Raw genomic sequence first — 20,771 nt, 5'->3', positions numbered from 1 at the left:
CAGTAAAGCTCCTAAGCGGAAGCCAGAGTCCACTCTGCCATGTCTAGCTTCCTCCCAAACCGGGTGAGAGCCTCTTCAGAGACTTCCATATGAAGTACGGCCCTTCGGGGTTAGTCCATGTGTGTATTCTCCACTTGACCAACCGTAGAGGATATGGCTTCTGCAGCGTTCCTTTTTCCTATGGAAAGTGTACGCTTTCCCAGTGTTATCCAAGTTCACTGTGTGGGCAGTGTTCATCTCTCTGCGTAAGCCCTGTCCCATCTTCGAGAGGGCTCAGCAGGCTTACAGGGCACTGGAGGGCAGCAGCACCTGTGGGGCTTTAATAGGAATCCCAGTTCGTCGGTCTATCACTGACTAGACGCCGGGAGTGACCAACTGAAAGGGAATGTCTCAGTTACATATGTAACCCTCGTTCCCTGAAGGAGAGAATGGAGATGTCTCGTCCCATTGCCACAGCTGCTGTACTGCTGCCGGGGCTGCCGGGTCACAAACTTCGGCTCGGCTCGGCTCCTCAGCGAAAACCTGAAGTATGCAATGCACCTACTGTTCATTAAATACCTGCGCCTGAGACAGTGCAGCTGATGCAATTATCACATTCCAATGTGCATTGGCTCGTTTTCGTTACACTCAAAGTAGATATATATATATATATATATATTTATTTATAATTTATATATATATATAAATGTGTGTGTGTGTGTAGACGTACATTTCTGCAGTCCAGCTGTAATCCTGAACTCTCCTCCATGAATCACACTATAAAAAAAAAAAACATAGTGTCAGTAAACAAACACACACATTCACTCACACACAGACACCCACACACACACTCACTCAACTACACACTAAAACACATACACACACCTAAACACTCACTACACACTAAGACACTCGTAAACACACACACTCGCACACAGCAGTGCAAGGCGATTAATCAAATACGTTTTTTTTAAATTGCTTTTACAAAAGCATATACCAGTACTTACTCTTAGTTTTTCTGAATTGATTAAACACATTTCTTGAAATCATCATTCATTTTCTCAAAACCATAACCCTCTGGGGTCTGAGGATTTTCGGGGCCCTGGAGAAGTTTTGACATGCCCTGACATTTGTGCTTTTTTCAGTTGTTCATAAACATATTAATGGAAAAAGTGTCATTATACTGTATTCAGCACAAACTAGGCTACAATAATATGTGAGGAACATGTATGTACATGTTTGTGTTTTTGAAGGAATAACATTTATGCGTGGTTATTGAAAAAACAAAAAACTTAAGTCACTGAAATAAAGCCAAAAAAATCTATATTAAATCTGTGTTCACAAGACTTCTGGGTATTGGAGGTTTTAGAATAGAGTTTTTGCTTCAAAATGATGTAAAAATTATCCTGCCTACTCGTTCATATAAAACAATATATTGATTTCGTTTTTGTAAGACACTTTTTGTCAAGAAACACAGTATGCGTGGAGGCGTGAATCATCATGAATAATGAGGTAATTCACACCTGAGAAGACCAAAGAATCGCATAATGACCTCTAATGACCTGCATAATAATGAGGCCTTTCAGTCAGGTAGGCTGTGAAAAAACCCTCTGTGATCATGTCTCAAGCTCATCATGGTGTATATCAAACACACAGAAAAAACAGCAATACTGTGAAATATTATTACAATTTAAAATAATGGTATTCTATTATATACATTAAAATATAATGTATTTCTGTGATGCAAAGCGTCTGAACATTCATGTTACCTCTGTGGCATTTCATATAGCCTTTTAGCTTGAAAGCATGCACATTTGGAGAAATATTGATGGATTCTCATATGTTTATGTCAATTTTATATACAGAGGAGTAATATTTATTTAATATTTATTGTCATCACTATGAACGCTGGATACTGTGTTTTCAATTCATACTTGCAGCCGGAGGGCGCTCTGTGCACATTTAGTCCACAAATTACTCTAAAGAAGAACAGGACATTCCAGGAACTAACGGCATGTCTTCCAGAGGTCTCTAACCATGGCTTTAACATCCAGATAAACACTTTTCAAGACAATAAATACATGATTGAGACGATGTATACATGTATTGCCTCAGAATTTGCGTCTGAATAGCGCTCGCTCCGTGGGCGTGGCCGCATTAGTGGATAATGAGCTGCATCACGGACTTCTGACATGTGTCTCTTTTCATACAGATCACATAAACACAGAATTTTTGTTTTCGATTTGACTTACACGATTTAAAACCTGACATTTCAACGTTTCTTTAGACATAAGTCTAATTTTTTTGTGATTAGTATTCACTAAGTTACAGTTCATTTTCTGAGAACTATCAGATTAAACTTCGTTCAGAGGGAGACGAGAGATCACGCATCATGTTAGTTTTCTTTATTTTGCAAAAAGCACAACATTTTGTTTTTACTCTGAGTGTACACAAATAAAAGAAGATATTCCACAGATTAAAATGGTGTATAACTCTTAATTGTATGTGCAACATTGACGGAGTATTTTGAGTCTCTTTCACACTGGTAAGAAAAAAACCGAGGTGGTATCGCCGGCGTGACCGCCGACCCGAGGGAGTTAAGCACCAATCCAAATCTTCAAACTACATTCACAAAAATCCTGTCTTTACTGGCAAAATCAAACAATTGCCACAAAACTACTACCCGAATTCCAGAAAAGTTGGGACGTTTTTAAATTTGAATAAAATGAAAACTTCAAACTTTCAAATCAAAAGAGCCAATATTTTATTCACAATAGAACAGATAACATAAATGTTTAAACTGAGAATTTTTACAATTTTATGCACAAAATGTGCTCATTTCAACTTTGATGCCTGCTACAGGTCTCAAAATAGTTGGGACGGGTGCATGTTTACCATGGTGTAGCATCTCCTCTTCTTATCAAAACAGTTTGAAGACGTCTGGGCATCTTAAAACCTATTCACAAAGCTGCTAAGACAAACTTTTACTAAGGAATAGAGAGAAGTCTTACAGTTATTTCCAACTGCTTACATACAAAATCTTTTCATGTCACACGATTTTTGAAACCTGACACTCAAACAGCAGAACCACACACCAAATCTGCAAAACCACACACTAATTCTTGGCCTTTGACTCATTTTTCAATTTCATAAAACACTTTTTGCAAAACACAACACACAGTTCTCTATGTAACACACAAAAATCTAACAGGAAGTATCTTGATTTCCTTTTTCAAACACAACCAATCAAAATGCCACACTAATTCATCAGTGCCTCACATGAACTCCTCAAATGCGCAAACACTTATTGCTTTACTTAACACCAACCAATTTATGGCTTTAGAATAGGCCTATAAATAGGCCAAAGGTCAAGTTATAGGTTTTGAACAACTTTTCTGTTGTCTACTTGCTTCCATATTCATCATTTCTAAATCCTATTAAGGATTTTTTTTCTCCACATGGTGCTAAAAAAAGTGCATGATCCCTATGTGACTCCACCCCACCCATCAACACGCAGGTGAACACAGAGACGGCGCGCGAGTGGTGAGCCTTGCATCTTCACTAAACTTTGTCAGTTTTATGTGTATTACGGTTTGCCAGTTTAGACATTCAAGCGATTAGACGATTGGATGTGTATTATTATATTGAGCTACCGTGCCCACGCAGCTGCATTGTGGCACGAACGCTCATACAAACAGTAGCTGCACAAAACGTGAAGATCGCGCGCACAGAGAGGATGCAGAAACTAGTTGACAGCGCTGTCCAGTGATTTATCAATAAAATAGCTTAGAAACTTATTATAGCATATATTTTTCTACTTTTGAAGGAACTATTTCCAACCCACAGCTTCACAATTAATAGAGAGACTGTATGACTAATTCACACATGCGTTTCATTACATTTAATTTCACTCTCATTACCTACTGTCTGGTACTGTGCTAATTTATCTATATCTAATTTACAATGAGCAGAAATCTGTAAGATAAAACAATTGCTTAAAGTGAGCTGTTATGTCAGATCACTCTTTCAAAAGGAAAAAATATACCATCTTTAATAGTCAAGCATATTTACAGTACAAACCTTGTAAGTGAACTATGAAGGAAAAAACAAACAAACAAAATAATCATTCATTAATCGTAATCGAGGTAAAATGTTCAATTAATTGAGGTTTTGATTTTAGGTCATAATCGTCCAGGCCTAATTCATACCTTTGTTTGGAGGCCTTAATTTGATTTAAACTGCATCGCATCCGGTCCATCTTCATGCAAAGTACAGTTTATGTTCATGGTTACTGACTGTTAACACAAGAGGTCATGACTTAACCATTTCATATCACGTTTGGTGTCTATCTGTTCCCTACGATGCCTTTAATAATTTGAAAGAGGTTTGGTAAAGAAATAATGTATGGGTAAAATGTTAAAGACACTAATTTTAACACTGTTCTTTATGCTATGCAAATGAGTTCCACACTAGGCAACACCAGGGCTACTTCAGATAATAGTGGCCAATCACACTCCAGGATCGGCAAGGCGCCACATTTCAATCTCCTCCTCATTAGAAAGGGATAAATATGTCCCCCGGGTGGACACACCATTGTTCTGCATTTCCAGCTCAACGGGGAAGGAGACATTAACAGACACCCCACGTCCTGAGTTTCTGACCTGATGAGAAAAGAGACTACAAGACGGTTAAGGTGAAGCTTTCGCGAGCAAAACCTTTTACATTGCTTCCAGCTCCACTCTAGCTGCAAAAAGGGCCCCAGCATTGAGGGACTTCATCTGACCCTCACGGCTATTACAGCAGCGCAGCCCAGTCCGTAAAGGACCTCTGCATCGGCAGACATTGCCTGTACCACACGGCTCCTCAGCGACGCAGCCAGCCTGCAAAGGAACCTGTGAAGATTCATCTGACCCAGCTGCCCAGTCCATCCTAAAGGACCCTCTTGGTGCAACCGAAGTTCAGCATCCTCCAGCCCAGCGTGGCACGACTACTGGATCGCAACTCCGCGCCCTCCCACTGCACGCAGCCTGCATCATCAGTGGAAGATGTCTCTGCTACCGGACTGATCACTCGACTGTGTGGAACGTAAATATAAACTTACCAAACCTCTTTCTAGAGACCTTGGCATTAGTTTATACATGCAGCATGTGTTTTTCTAACCTGTTTAGATAACAGTTACTTGAGGTCAGCTTGTTACAAATAATAGGGATATTATTTGTTGAATGATAAATAAGCAATTATTTATCACCATTTTACCAGAGCCATTAGGTGGTTTTCATAAGAAGCAACTCTTTTTGGAGTGTTCTTAAATTGTAAAGATGGTATTCTTGACTGGTGCCCTGTATTACAAAAGGGGTGAGGGGTCATCTGATACACTCATAACCACACCTTAAGTGACACATGATCAAAAATCACCACAACACCGGTGAATTGAGTAAATATCACTACAATTCTCTGTCAGTGATTTATTCATAGAAAAATTGTAGAATGAGGTATCATGTTGCCATATTCAAATAAAGGTTTAAAAATGTAGGCTAATTTTCACTAATAAAACTATATGTTCAACTAATTGTCCGCCTCTTACATGTCTGCATTTCGAGAGAACTCAAGTGACAAATTATGTTTTATAAACAAAGTTTGGGAGGAGTGCTAATGAGCTAGAGAGGAGGCATATATATACACAGATGAGAGCCGACTCACCTAGTTACCTCGACAGTTTTCTGCATCCCTCTGCCACCCCGTTCATCACTCTCGGCTGGGGTCCTGGGGATACGGGGAGAACTCTGGATTTGGGCTAAATTCAAAGCTCGGAGCCCTCAATCCCCTTGGACAGCATGCAAAATACGCTTATTGGATTTATATTTTTTTATTCTATTTGATCATGTAAGAAACCTCCCATCGGCCCAATGAACGGAATCCGACGGCCTGGGCAAAGGTTTAACGCGTGTATGCCTTTTCAGCGCCCCTGTGAAGTTCACTTAATTTTTTAGAACTTAGTTTGAAATTTAGCTGCTCATTTAATCTAACTCCAATTTCAAATGATTTTTACTCTTAGATCGTGTTTCTAATTAAGGAATTAATCATTGGTCATGTATTAATTTAGATATTTGATTATTCTGGGTATCCCATACTTTCAATTATTCGTTCATTATGGACCCATATCACAAGAGTCACAAGCCCCGGGTTTGTGCGGATCTCACAACACAAATTCTTTAGTTTCTGATCTTAGTCAGAGGGTGCAGAGTTTACTAATGCATTTGAGTCGAACCGCCACATGCTTGTTCAAACAAAAACACAGTTTTCTTAGTCACGATACTGCAACTTGCTAAATCAACGATAGACAAAAATCTGAAGGTCTCACATGATGTGCAGCATGCTCCTTTCATTGAGCCTTTGGTTTGAATCTATCCTGATGCAGATTTGTGGAAATATGGACTCTAATAATCTACTGGTCATAATAATTTCAGAAGAATCCAGAGTAAATCAAATATAACATTTTATTTGTCAAGTAAAAATGTATCATGTCAAACAAATAACCAATTAGAAGCCAATTCAGAAGTCATAAATACATAACATCAGTTGCTCAAAGATCACTCTAAGAGTAAGAAATGCATATACACACAGTGGTGGGTTAGTGTTTTTAAGACATTCACCCATCTCTGCATGGGGGTTTCTGGCTACAGAAAATCCCACACGGCTGCTTTGCATTTTCCCTTAAATATCCAGACCAGAACAAAAGGATTGTAAATATTTACTACACTAACACCTGTTTTGGGGGGAGAGGAGTGGGATTTCAGATATCTTGAAGAGACACCACCCAAAAGGAGGACAGAATTCTCCTTAGTTTTCAGTCTTCCTCATAATACCAGTGACTCCTGTGAAATTGAGACCATTTTACCAATCGCACTGAGACATTTAAAATGATACCAAACATGAAAGTGAAAAAAACAATAGATACACTAGATACATTATACATAGAATATGCCTTCCTGGAGAACTTTCAGTGACTTGAGTCAGGGGAAAGGAAGGAGGGTGTGTGTGCGTGTGTGTTTGGGGGGTTGCATACTGTAGATGTGTGAGGAGAGTTTAGGGCAAGTCGTTGTCCTATGCTATTTCTTTGAGATCTTCTCTCCAGATGAGTTTTATTGCTTTATTCAAATCTATAAATCAAAATATGTATTGCATTTATGAAGAAAAGGTTTAGCACCCAAGGCTCTATCGCTATTGCCTCAATGATGTACAGTGTCTTTGGGCAGATTGCGGAGTAGGATTGGCAGTAATGGCCATTAGGATTGTTTGTGATTTGGTCTTAGTGACCTAGGAGTCCTCTTGTCTACTCCTAACGTTTCACAGATTTAGGAGCTAGTTTTAGCGCTAAATGCTTTGTGAAATACTCTTAGAGCAAAAATTTAGGAGTCCTAAAATTAGGACTAACACACCCATTATTTTTAAGAGTTTCTCCTAAATCAGCAAGTTAGGAGCCTTTTAGCCTTAAGATGTTTTGTGAATACGACCCCTGTTTTTAACCTGCTTCTCTTTGCACTTTTTTCACTTCTCACCATGCTTGTCTAAGACTTTAGTGGTCTGGCTACAATTTTGTTTTTTCAGACTGTTTTCTAGAATGTTTTTGTCAGGTTTTGGTGAGGGAAGGAGCGAGGACTCAATAATGCAGGTTTGAAGGGCTTTATTATTGATAAAAAATAAAACAAAACACAACAAAAACTACCCCAAGGGGGAAAACAAGACTAGACTAAGCTGGACTTGACTTTACTTGACTAGAGAAAACACAAGAGAATATACGACGACGAACAGGACTACAAACACAAGGAAAATAAATAGGAGAGCAAACAAGGCAGGTAACAAGGGAGGAGAGGTGGGGCAAATGAACCAATAATGAGGTAACAAGATGGAACGCACAGACTGCGTGTTCACACAGAACATGACAACACAAGAGCGCCTGGCAAATAAGAACCAAGCAGGCGCTCACAAAACACGAGACAAGAGCGCACGGCAAGTGAAAGTACACACAAACTGTGCATTCACAATAAAGACAGAACAGGGAGTGCAAGTGTCCGAATCCCGACACGAAACCAGAACTGAACTAGACATGAGTGCCGGGATCTGAACGCCACGCTCCCAACATGAAACAAGCCACGCAGACAAGAGAGCGCACGGCTTGAGAACTCTCGAGACGTACGCTCACACAAAGACAGGACAAGAACAGGAGTGTCAGAGCTCTGTCACAAAAACTAGACAGAAGTGACAGAACCCTGACAGTTTTAGTGACTACAACAATAACTGTACTTGATTGTAAATGAGAGGTGGAATAGATCAAGTAATACTGAGTAGGGATGTGCCGAACGAGGCTTTTACAACAGACTGCATTGGTGCTTCGAAGCTTTTGAAACAGTTCTCTACTTTGCCATCTGGTGGTCAATAAAAATTCCTACACTACCTATGTCATTCAGTTTTGTTCATTGGGATGTCACTGTAAAGTTTATTTGTATATTTATTAACCATATGTATCATTAGAAAGATGGTGGAGCCTGTGTGTGCAGCAAAAATTTATTGTTATTTGCACAAAACAATGACAAAGACTTTCTGTTAATTTTTACTCGCATCAAACTTGTATCTTTTCACCTTCTAAATAGAATGTTTAATACGCCAATAAATTAGGTCTGTGGGTTTTTTTCATTGTAAAAAACAAACAAACAAAAAAACAAATGCACAAATACAAATGCAATTTCTTTTTTTTTTCAAGAATATCATTTGTTTTACTGTGCTGGAGCTTAAGCGGCTCCTTTTTTTTATTATTAATTATCACGTCACCAGCTTTAGAAAATATTAGTTTGTTTGAGTCTGGAATGACATGTCAGTGAAGTAAGGAAGCTTCATTTCCACAGGTCACGTGACAGCCTCATTTCCAGCAATGCTCCGGAACACGGTTTCGGAGCACTAGTGTGTCGAAAACTCGTGACGTGTCGACACTGGGTGTCGAACTACCCATCCCTAATACTGAGTGAATTTGACAGTTTTTCTCTTATTCCTCATCTACAGGCACATTAATAGAAAAGAGGCTCACACTGCAGCTAAAGTTCAGCTTCCTCAAGCCTTGTCCACACTAATACATTTTCATCTGAAAACGCATCTTTTTCTCTATTTTGGCCTTTTGTCCCACACTGAGATGGCAAAAAAAAAAAAAAAAAAATATGAAAATGAAAATGGAGGTATTTGAAAATGATGGCACGTTTAGTTATGACGCATATTGTACCGATAGATATTAATGTTTATACTGGTATTATGCCTGTTATGTGCTATTCACTTTCACACAGTTGCTAAAATATGTTACTTTGCACACTCTTCATATCACAGTCCTGCAAAGATGACAGAAACTTTACTCACATTTGCTGTCCTGCAGCAAAATATGAGAGCAGTAGCATTTTAGACCAAACATACTGGTGAGTGAGTGTGTCCGCATCAGTGAACGGTGAGATATTTTGCTATATAAAATGATTCCTCCAGAAAAATTGTGTGATATCTTTATTAAGTCTTGTTCCGTCTGTGTCATCTCAGTAAGCTTTTATGAGGGTTTACAAGTGCAGTTAGGTGAATTAGCATTTTCTGACATTTATTGTGGACAGAGAGCATTTTGAAAGGAAATCTCAGTTTTCAAATCTATGCGGATAAATGCAGATGTAGCCTCAGTCTGCTTGGTTCTGCTTCTCAACACCCTCATAACCTTGCTTCATCATTGCATCCCCATGGATGGGACATGCAGATCTCTGATTGGATTTTATATAATAAATGAACTCTTCAACAATTTAACTGAGACTTTAACTCTCAGGGGTCGGTGGTTGCGCTGGCGATACCACCTCAGTTTTTTCTTACCAGTGTGAAAGAAACTCAAAATACTTCGTCAGATATACATCATTCTAATCTGTGAAATGTCTTCTTTTGTCTACATTCACAGTAAAAACAAAATGTTGTGCTTTTTGCAAAATAAAGAAAACGTCCCAGGTTACGCATGTAACCATGGTTCCCTGTGAAAAGGACGAGGCGCTTTGTTGAAACGCTATGGGGAACGCCTCCGCCTGAACCGGTGTCTGAAGCGCTTATCAAATCACGAGAATCATATTGACCGGTGACAGCCCATGACATCATCAAGGTGTGACCCGAAAATATATAAGGGGCGCCAAAATCGTCTGAAGGGACTGTTCTGCAGGCGGGCCCTGAGGCATGGCTGGGAGACGTAGTGTTCTGGGAGTTTCCTGTTCTCAGGGAACCATGGTTACATGCGTAACATGAGACATTCCCTTTCGAAAGGGAACTCGCACTGTATCAAAATGCCATGGAGAATGATATACCTATGCCACCATGCTGAGGGGAGTGCATGCCAAAGAATGGCAGTGACAACTATCAGAATCAAGCAGTATCAGCTGAAATCCCAGAATCACTCTCCCTACGGGTCACAACTGGGCTAACAGTGACAGCACTCCCTATGGTCAAAGCCCAAGCTATAAGCCTTAAAGAGGCCCCCATAACACATGAAGGCCTGGAACCACAACTTCACAGAATAGGTCCCTTTAAGGAAGTGTGGCTAGGGAGCCTGAAGGAACCCCAGCCAGTCACTTCTCAGGGGAACAAAGTGAACCCTGAATGCCACCAGTTAGGCTGATCTGGTTTCTTCTTACTTTACTTGTAACCTAGTCTGGCCAGCAACCTGTCTGTTTCTCAGAAACAAAGTCTCTGAATTACATTTGTCTCCCAAAGAGACATTCAGAAAGAGGGACTGCAAAATGGCAGTAAACCAACTCAGACTGAATCGTAGAGATGGGCATCCTGGAGCGCAGGACTCAGCATAGCGCTATCGACCCTTGCAAGCGTACAGTTTGCCTGCTAAGGCAAACTATATGACAGTGAGACATTGCTAGCCGCCATGTACCCATTGTAGATGACTGGCTCTCAGGGAGGCCTGTTAATGCCAACTACCTGACAGCGAGTTCAGCTGGCCGCTCGGTACCCAAAGCGTTAGGGACTCGCCTTCAGAGAGGCCTACTAAGGCTAACAAACTGAAAGTAAGTGTTTGCTAGCTGCCAAGTACCCACACCGCTGGGGACTTGCTCTCAGAGAGCCCTGCTAAGGCCAACTAGTTGAAGCAAATCTATGTCCGTCTGCCAAAAACCCAAACTGCTGGGCACTAGCCTCCAGGGTGGCCTATTAAGGCCAGCTACCTGGTAGCAAGACCTATGTGGCTAAAAACAGCACTGGCACTGTTGGGGACTTGCCTTCAGAGGGGCTGACACCGGTGCATACATACTGTAAATGACTTGCCAGGCGCGAAAGCTTGACAGGCGCAGCAACAGTAACTAAGGAGGGCGGGGCTTAGCGAAGGGTCCATTAATCCATCAATATAAAATTTATTTGTCATATTAAAAAAATACAGAGCAAAGTAAGTTGATTCACATATATGACAGCGTCTGAACTTTGTCAATACTAATCTTATATACAGTCATTTTACTAAAAATATTCAGTCGTCGCTCCCAAAATTAATTCAACAAGTCATCTTGTTAATGTTATAAATGAATTATGTCTCCGTTTGTCATGACCGATTAAAGAGTATCTGGCGCCACCGCACGGTTAAAATAAACACATTTGCAGAGTACATTGGTATTAAAAACGGCTTTTAAAAACTGTCCATGATTCAGTTTTGGGGACCGTGACAGAAGTTTGATGCTGACGTGGAACAAGCAAGAGCCGGCATTTTTCCTCCTCCTGACTCGAGTGCCTCATCTTCTTAATCTCCTCACGTAAATGATTACATTTCGATGACTTACGTTTCTTACCCACCGCAGAAACCACCACAGGTTCATTAATGCCGTCAAAATTATTCATTTTTCTGTTTTTGTTGATCACAAAGTAAGGAAAACTAGGAAGCCGGGTGTATTCAGAGCGCCGCCATTACTGTTTAGTGTGTGGAATGGTGCGCTGTGATTGGCTGAGCGGATATAGCGCGTTCTGCAGAGAAAGGAGACTGGTGTTTGTCGCGTTTTGGAAAGAAAGGGAGAAAACATGACAGAATAACACGACGGATATCGCATTTTGCGCAAAATTAATAAATTACTTTTCAATACCGACCAGATACAATACTGATTTTGGCGGAAACTCAATTTTTTTAATAAATGGCGTTTATTACATTTTGGAACCAAACTCTTCAAATAAACAACATTAAAAACTTGATTTTCACTACAGGGGGTCTTTAATACATTAAACATATTAAAACACATCTTACAACATACCTGCACAATGAAATTTCTACCTAACACGTAGAAATAAGGGAAACAGCACTGAGAATTAAATGACTTCTACATTAAACAAATCAATGCACAAATTAATTACGATAGGGCCTCGTAATACAAACTAAAAATAACTTAATATAAAACAACACATTCGAAGCCAAACACATATCAACAGTTCCATAAGTGGTTTACTGCAGGATAAATCCTCAATAAAGCAGTTAGTTATGTGTTTTTAATCATTTTAATGTATAATTCTCCGGCTGCTGAAAACGTGCAACTTACCCGCAGCATGTTGCGTTATCTCTGCTGTGGGCGGTCCCTATTTCACATGCTAAATGCCATCACGCAGCAGACAGATGGCACTGTCTGCATTTATGCATCAATTTAACACTTTTACACACGTTACACAAGGCACGCTACCTGTGCAAGCAGGTGGTCACGTTGGTTATGTTGACGGAAGTTAGCCTATTTTCAGGCGCTGCGTAATATCATTGCGCCTGCTGCACCCATGGTTAGCATCTCACTCAAAAACAGTGTTGGGAGTAACGCGTTACAAAAGTAATGCATTACAGTAACATATTACTTTTTGCTGTAACGCAGTAGTGTAAGGCATTACTAATCAACTTTCAGTAATATTTTACCTGGTACATGTTCAGTAACGCTTGCGTTACAACACACTTTTAGCCCAAAATTAGCTCAGATTATTTTGATAGCGGGTGGTTCTGAAGTAGATCTGTCTGGAGAGCGCAATTCATGGTTGCAAAGCAATGACAGATGCCACGGGAGCCCAAACGCTTTGGAAATGAGGAGAAAGAGGCGCGGGTGCGCTTTCCATTCATTTTTTAGACATGTGAACGGCCCCTATCATTATATTCTTTGCAAACAGCAACAACGTCGTTGCAGATAAGACACACTGGCTTTGCATTCACCAGGTAGGATGAACGCATAGTTGTCTTTGCCATTTTCTCTTACCAGAGCTTAAATGTTAACATCACTCTGTACACGATGTAATAGCGTACCTCCAGCACACAAACAGTTTAAATAAATGCAGTTTAGTATGTGAGGATGCCAAGGAATAATTCTGAGTGTAAAAGTAGGCTACGTCAAATAATTATTACAGTAAGTTAGGCTCCATTGTGTAACAAGCAAATAAAAAAGATACACATTAATATACACATAAATAACAGTAACAAGTAATCTATAATGTATTACAGTTTGGAAGTAACTTGCACAACACTGCTCAAAAATGATTCAATGATCTATGCTAAGCTGCAGCTAAAAGTGCTACCACCAGACCCGGAGATCGGCTGAATGGATTCAAAACGGTAAAACTCAACTGTTTAACTCAAGGGGAGTTGGAAAATGAGCCTATTTTCAAAAATAGTGGCATGTTCCTTTAACAAGGGAGTACTAGCAGCCTGAATCTGAGAAAGCTACGGGGTGGAAGCCTACCAGAGGGAATCTACCACAACAGAAATTATATCTACACTCATCCCTAGAGGAATGGGGGACTTTAAAAAGCCACCCACATTCAACACAACTCTTGAACGTCAGTCCAGCGGGCTTAAGGGAGAGCTTAGCTGGGGCCTAACTGTTAACTAGCTTCTGAAGAGCGGGGCCACAGGGACTGATCTCAAAATCATACAGTCACTGCTGGAAATGGTTCAAATACTCAAAAGATGCTGGAAAACTGAAGAATTTTTGGGACCTGGAGGATTTTTTTTTCTTTTTTCTGAAGAATATTGGGCAGTTTAACTGCTCATTTAACTGCATATTTATAAATTCAGCTTTTTTTTTTTTTTTTTTTTTTTTTTTTTTTGTCTTATGGACTTAACATTGTTTATGTTAAATATCTTATCTTACTCAGGACAGTACTAAATAAAAAATGACATGCATCTTGTATGATCCCTCTTATTTTGTTAAAATTATTCACATTTTCACAGATTCTGCAAGTGGTTCATAAACTTTCAAGCAGCACTGTGTGTATATATATATATATATATATATATATACCAATTCACATTAAATTTATCGGGGCCAAATTTCGGTACCTGAGAATGCATCTGGGCGTGAGAGTAAGGTATGTTAGAGAGAGAGAGACCATGCGACATCACCCAAACAAGTCGTTCAAACACAACACACAGGGTAATGGTTAAACATTCTGAAGTGTGGTTACATTTCACAAAACCAGATGTAGACTGAAACAATGCTATTTGCCATATGTCCATAGAAACTTGAAACGTGCTTACTCCAGTCCATATATGATCTATCATCTGCATTGTGAGCGTTGTTAATCTCATCACAGCGTTCCACACAGAAACCGCTCTCATGCGTACTCCGCATGTTGTTACATATTGTCAGTCATATTTTCCATGTGTTGTTAGTCAAACTCCGGCTCTGACAGCATCATGAGGAAAATTAACACTTTTGTGCAACTGTGCTGAGGAAACATACACTCAGGCACATGTGTCCGAACACAACGCTGAACAGCAGAGGTGAAGAACAGCGCAAGAAAAGTCTTTCGTGACATTTGAATTTTCCACTGTAATGTGTTCTCATGCATATGCAAACGTAACAGTTTTATTTTGTCTAGTGTGTAAAATTTCTAAAATAAATATATGTTGAAATTGAGAGGTTTTTGTTAATACACAGAAAGTAAAGTACTGAAAAAGGTACCACTGGGTACTGGCACTGAATTTCAGGTACCGATACTGGTTCCGGTACTGGTTAAAATGTGAACGGTACCCAAACCTAAAAATAATATTATCTGAATACAGTCCAGAGGGGGCAGGGGGAGGGTGGAGCAATCGAACTTGGTTCGATTGCCTGGTCCAAACCCAAGTGTGAAAGCACCCTAAGTTGGGGAAATGCACTACAACATAGTAGAACTTATTCACTTAAACACTCTTCCTGCTTAACTTACTTGAGATTTTCCAGTCTGCAGTTTGGATGGTTGAGTGTATCAGTGAGCAGCTTCACTCCACAATCTCCTGGGTGATTGTAGCTCAAATCCAGCTCTCTCAGGTGTGATGGGTTTGAACTCAGAGCTGACGACACATCACGACAGCCCTCTTCTGTTACCATACAACCAGACAACCTACAAAGACACATCAACAGTCCACATCACATTAGTTTGGCAGTCAGATGGAACTAACACACAGTCATTTGGGTGGTAGTTGTTATTTTCTGTAATTTCAGTCACAAAAGTAACCACAGAAACATTTATTACTCCAGTAAAGTAGGAAAATACTTATGAACAGTAGCAAAGCATTTCTACATTGTCACTAGACACCAGAGGCCTGTTGCATGAAGCTAGTTGAATAAACTCTGAGTTTCAGAGTAGGTTTGGAGTTGACAAATCTATATAAATTCAACCTGGTTTAGATCAGGTTCAACAGGCTCACAAAGCTCAGTATAAACGTTCTTTGTCAACTCAGGTTTAATCCAGACTTTTGCTATTAACTCTGAAGCACGTGCACCTGAAAGTGTGACATGTGACAAACAGCCAATAACATTGATCGAGAAAGGAGCCGGGACTCGAACTCGGGTCGCCCAAAGCATATTGGCGCTATATGTCTCTAAAATGTTTTCACTTAAAACTTATTTGGAGCAAGAGATACAGGGGGAGGGGCTTTATTACATCAGATACGTGTCACTTTACTCATAGCTGATGGGTCGAGTTTTGGTCTGCGATCTCTAACCCAGAATAAAACCTGCTCCAGAGCAGGTTAGCCGTGTAGCTTAAGTTACCATAGCAATGAAACCCACTAAAAACCAATCCACCTGTTACGTACAGAAGGGAGCGGAGACACTGGTAAGTGTAAACAGAGTTTATTGAAGACAACAGAGCGTGCAGGCAGAGTGCAGGTGAGTTGAAGCAGGTGGATATGTAGACTGGACGTGATACTGGATCTGATACTTGTCTTTGTTTTCTCAGGGAACGTGGATGCAGATTGACGGAGAGCAGACGAACACACTGAAACTCACAGGAGACGTGGAGACACAAGGAATCACGGAGGACGCTGGAGACAGGTAAGTAGTCGTATAAAGGAGTCCTGAAGGTAAGCATAACAGGTCAGTATGCATTAACGAGACCGGACAGAGAGTGAGTGTTCAGGTGTTTTATGCTGCTGTGGCGATGAGTGCTAATGAGTGTCAGGTGTGGCTGGTTAATACTCAGGAGAGGGAGTGCGTTGTGATTGGGTGAGTGTGGAGCCTGGCGTGTCTGTGACACCACCTTCATGAGCCCGAAAAACCACAGTTTGCTCGAACTAATCTTGAACTTACCTGTGTAGAAACCGAAACCAGCTTTGTGCAACAGGCCACAGGAGTCAAAACCTGAAGTACCATTTTTAATTGATCTCATTTCATAAAAGAGCATTATCAGGAAGAAACAAATATTACCCCAAAACACTGGACATTATATCTTGAATTTAAATGAAGTAAATAAGGCATTTGAACTCATACAGACAACGGTGGCACAATACTGCTCCTGAAATCTTATGATGACAAAGTAGTGAAAGAAAGAATATAAAATAAAATTTAAAAACAAAATTTTTAACTTTGTTACTAAAATAAAATAGAAAGCCACTTGCAGATTCCCACAGATTTACTTACAGGTTAAAGAATCCTGCAAGCACTTTACTATTTTCCCTATACTTACACTGCACAAAAGAGTGATTAGGGATATGTAACGACTGGATCAATCAAACACACAATTGTAAAAGTTAAACTTCACAAACCCTTACCCATGCAGACTCCGTAATGTCTGGCTTCCCCACTGAGAACTAACATCCTTCTGCTTCACTCATACACTTCAAAGACACTTTGGACATTGATTGTTCTCAATTCAAGAATCAGACATTCATCCCATAGAAATGGCATCCTTTCCACTAATTAATTGACAAATGTGCTTAAATGAATGAACCTGCATTTCCCCAGTACCACAACAGGGTCATCTTAACAGCACAAGTTCTTCGTCATTTCTTCATTCAACGCAGAGGATATTGATTACAACTTCACCATCGGACCAAACCATCAATAATTTCTCCTGAGACTGCATATCTGGACAGTCTTTAACAGCTGAGGCATTTGCAAGTATTGTACATTTGAACACTAGACAGCGATTTAGTATTAAGTTGTGAACCCCTTTGTTAACAAAGGTGCTTTATAGTGAGAAACTGATGGTTCTTTCAGCTTGTTAAATAACTCTTTTCATAGCTCCATTCCCCTGTTATGCTATGGTTTTGTAAGAAACCCCCGATCGGCCCTAAAATGGAATCCGACAGCCTGGGCGAAGGTGTAATGTCAATTAGAAATGAATCATTGGTTATGTATTAATTTAGATCTTTGATTATTCTGATTACCTTATATTTTCAATTGTTCGTTCACTGCGGTCCCGGTATCGCTTAGAAAAGTCACTTCGGCTGACTGAGTGCTCTTCACGGACACAAACTAGTCAGTTCTGATCTTAGACAGAGGATGCAGGGTAAATATCTACCTTTAAGTCGGTCGCGCTCTGCTTACTCGTAACAAAAAGCATAGTTTTTATATATTTACGAAAACTGCAACTTACTAAGACAGTGATAGTCAGAAATCGAAATGGTCTCAAATGATGTGCCCCATGCTCCATTTATTGAGCCTCCCGTATGATCTATCCTGAACACAAATTTGCGGTAATACCTTCATTTTAATCTACTAGAAATAATGAATTAAGAATAATGCAGAATAAATCAAGAAAAACACTTATTTGTCAGGTAAAAATGTATCATGCCAATTACATAGTTAGACAATTAGAAGCCAATTCAAATATTAAACACATAACATTAACTGCTAAAAGATGACTCTAAGATTAAGAAATGCATATACACACAGTGGTGTGTGAGTGTCTTCAGACATTCACCCATCTCTGCATGGGGGTTTTTGGATACAGAAGATCCCACATTACTGCTCTGCTCTTTCCCTTAAATACCCAGACCAGGACAAAAGGATTATACATTTTTACTATACCGACACCTGGTTTCAGGGGAGAGAAGAAGGTTGCATAGATGAGTGAGGAGAGTTTGGGCAAGGCGGTGTAGATCTTCTCTCCAGATGAGTTTAATTGCTTTATTGCAGGGTGCTTGATCTCAGCTTTTGCCCTAGCAGGAAAATCAAGTCTTACAGTTTCATTCACTTCCACTCTCTCATTTCCTATGTATGCGTGACTTGTGTGTATGCGTGTTTAGTCTAGCTATGTGTTCGTGATTTAGTTAAAACTTTTGTGCACATTCTTGCAAGGTGATTCTGATCTGCTTATAAACCAGCGTCAATTTAACGATTTGATCACAGCTGCATGCTAAGAAAGCAGTATTTTTTCTGTGGCCATGAAAAATATCCTTTCTGAAGAGTTGATTGACGATCAATACTGAGTGTTTGCTGGCCGAACAGATTGATTGTAATATTAATTCGACTACATGAAGTTAATTCAATTAACTTATCCAAACAAGTTATGATTAATTATTCATATTTCCCCTTGGGGTTAATTTGCTTACAGATATAAATGCAAATATAGATCCCACTGTTTTGATTAAATAAATAAAAGGTTTGCTCAGGTTTTATGCATATGATGGAGTGTTCATTAAGACAATTTTTCTAAAATTAGATCCTCTTCCTAAATAAAACAAGAAACATCGCCATATATCACATTTCTTACATGTTACGTCCCAGGACGTATTATTTTGATTATGATTTACTATTATTTGTATCACTGTGGTTTACCAAGGTGTGGGCGTGGTTGAATGCTCTGTGTTTTTTTGCATGCTCTGTGTGTCTGTCTCTCTCTCTCTACTCCTCCCTAGGCCAAATCACTATCACCTGTAGCTCGTTTGTGAGAGCGTGCCTGAGACCAGGACTGCATCCGAAACCTCATACTCTCTTGAGTAGGTAGTTATTTTGAATAAGTACTTACTTTGTAAGTGTAAAAAAGTATGTTCTTTTCCTGAATCCGCCATCACAAGCGCCAAGATTTAAAGAGCCCAAGCTAGATTCACGCAATTACCTTCATCAATTACATGACTTACCTGCTGATTTGATCACAGCGTTTTCATTTATTATGCCGCTCCATATCTCCGCACAAAGGAGGCATTGGGCTGTTGCTCGAAAAGCACGCCTTTGGAGACATTTGGTGGTTTTATATTCAGAAAATGTAAGTAAAAAGTAGTTATATATTGCATTCCTGCACCCCCTTACACACATGTGCACAATAATATACAAACCCGATTCCAAAAAAGTTGGGACACTGTACAAATTGTGAATAAAAACAGAATGCAATGATGTGAAAGTTTCAAATTTCAATATTTTATTCAGAATACAACATAGATGACATATCAAATGTTTAAACTGAGAAAATGTATCATTTTAAGGGAAAAATAAGTTGATTTTAAATTTCTTGGCATCAACACATCTCAAAAAAGTTGGGACAAGGCCATGTTTACCACTGGGTGGCATCCCCTCTTCTTTTTATAACAGTCTGCAAACATCTGGGGACTGAGGAGACAAGTTGCTCAAGTTTAGGAATAGGAATGTTGTCCCATTCTTGTCTAATACAGGCTTCTAGTTGCTCAACTGTCTTAGGTCTTCTTTGTCGCATCTTCCTCTTTATGATGTGCCAAATGTTTTCTATGGGTGAAAGATCTGGACTGCAGGCTGGCCATTTCAGTACCCGGATCCTTTTTCTACACAGCCATGATGTTGTAATTGATGCAGTATGTGGTCTGGCATTGTCATGTTGGAAAATGCAAGGTCTTCCCTGAAAGAGACGACGTCTGGATGGGAGCATATGTTGTTCTAGAACTTGGATATACCTTTCAGCATTGATGGTGCCTTTCCAGATGTGTAAGCTGCCCATGCCACACGCACTCATGCAACCCCATACCATCAGAGATGCAGGCTTCTGAACTGAGCGCTGATAACAACTTGGGTTGTCCTTGTCCTCTTTAGTCCGGATGACATGGTGTCCCAGTTTTCCAAAAAGAACTTCAAATTTTGATTCGTCTGACCACAGAACAGTTTTCCACTTTGCCACAGTCCATTTTAAATGAGCCTTGGCCCAGAGAAAACGCCTGCGCTTCTGGATCATGTTTAGATATGGCTTCTTTTTTGACCTATAGAGTTTTAGCCGGCAACGGCGAATGGCACGGTGGATTGTGTTCACCGACAATGTTTTCTGGAAGTATTCCTGAGCCCATGTTGTGCGGTTTTCTGGCCTTGACCCTTACGCACAGAGATTGTTCCAGATTCTCTGAATCTTTGGATGATATCATGCACTGTAGATGATGATAACTTCAAACTCTTTGCAATTTTTCTCTGAAACTCCTTTCTGATATTGCTCCACTATTTTTCGCCGCAGCATTGGGGGAATTGGTGATCCTCTGCCCATCTTGACTTCTGAGAGACACTGCCACTCTGAGAGGCTCTTTTTATACCCAATCATGTTGCCAATTGACCTAATAAGTT

At 39.9% G+C, this 20,771-nt stretch overlaps 1 protein-coding gene across 10 annotated transcripts in view; it reads right to left on the bottom strand.

The window, feature by feature from the left end:
* LOC127508736 (stonustoxin subunit alpha-like) overlaps positions 1 to 20,771 on the bottom strand; it is a 553,058-nt gene that overhangs the window by 104,169 nt on the left and 428,118 nt on the right. The window contains exons 9-10 of one of the 10 annotated variants that reach the window (XM_051887040.1): positions 15,199 to 15,372; positions 710 to 756 (exon numbers count right to left, since the gene is read on the bottom strand). The exons of the other annotated variants lie outside the window; for them this stretch is intronic. Of the exons in view, the coding sequence (XP_051743000.1) occupies positions 710 to 756; positions 15,199 to 15,372 (221 nt within the window). The remainder of the gene's footprint in view (positions 1 to 709; positions 757 to 15,198; positions 15,373 to 20,771) is intronic. 10 annotated transcript variants of the gene reach the window in all.

Source organism: Ctenopharyngodon idella, chromosome 3, assembly GCF_019924925.1.
Source record: "Ctenopharyngodon idella isolate HZGC_01 chromosome 3, HZGC01, whole genome shotgun sequence".
NCBI classification, from domain to species: Eukaryota; Metazoa; Chordata; class Actinopteri; order Cypriniformes; family Xenocyprididae; genus Ctenopharyngodon; species Ctenopharyngodon idella.
The sequence above is the reverse complement of the archived record's forward strand: the minus strand, read 5'-3'. Positions and strand labels throughout refer to the sequence as shown.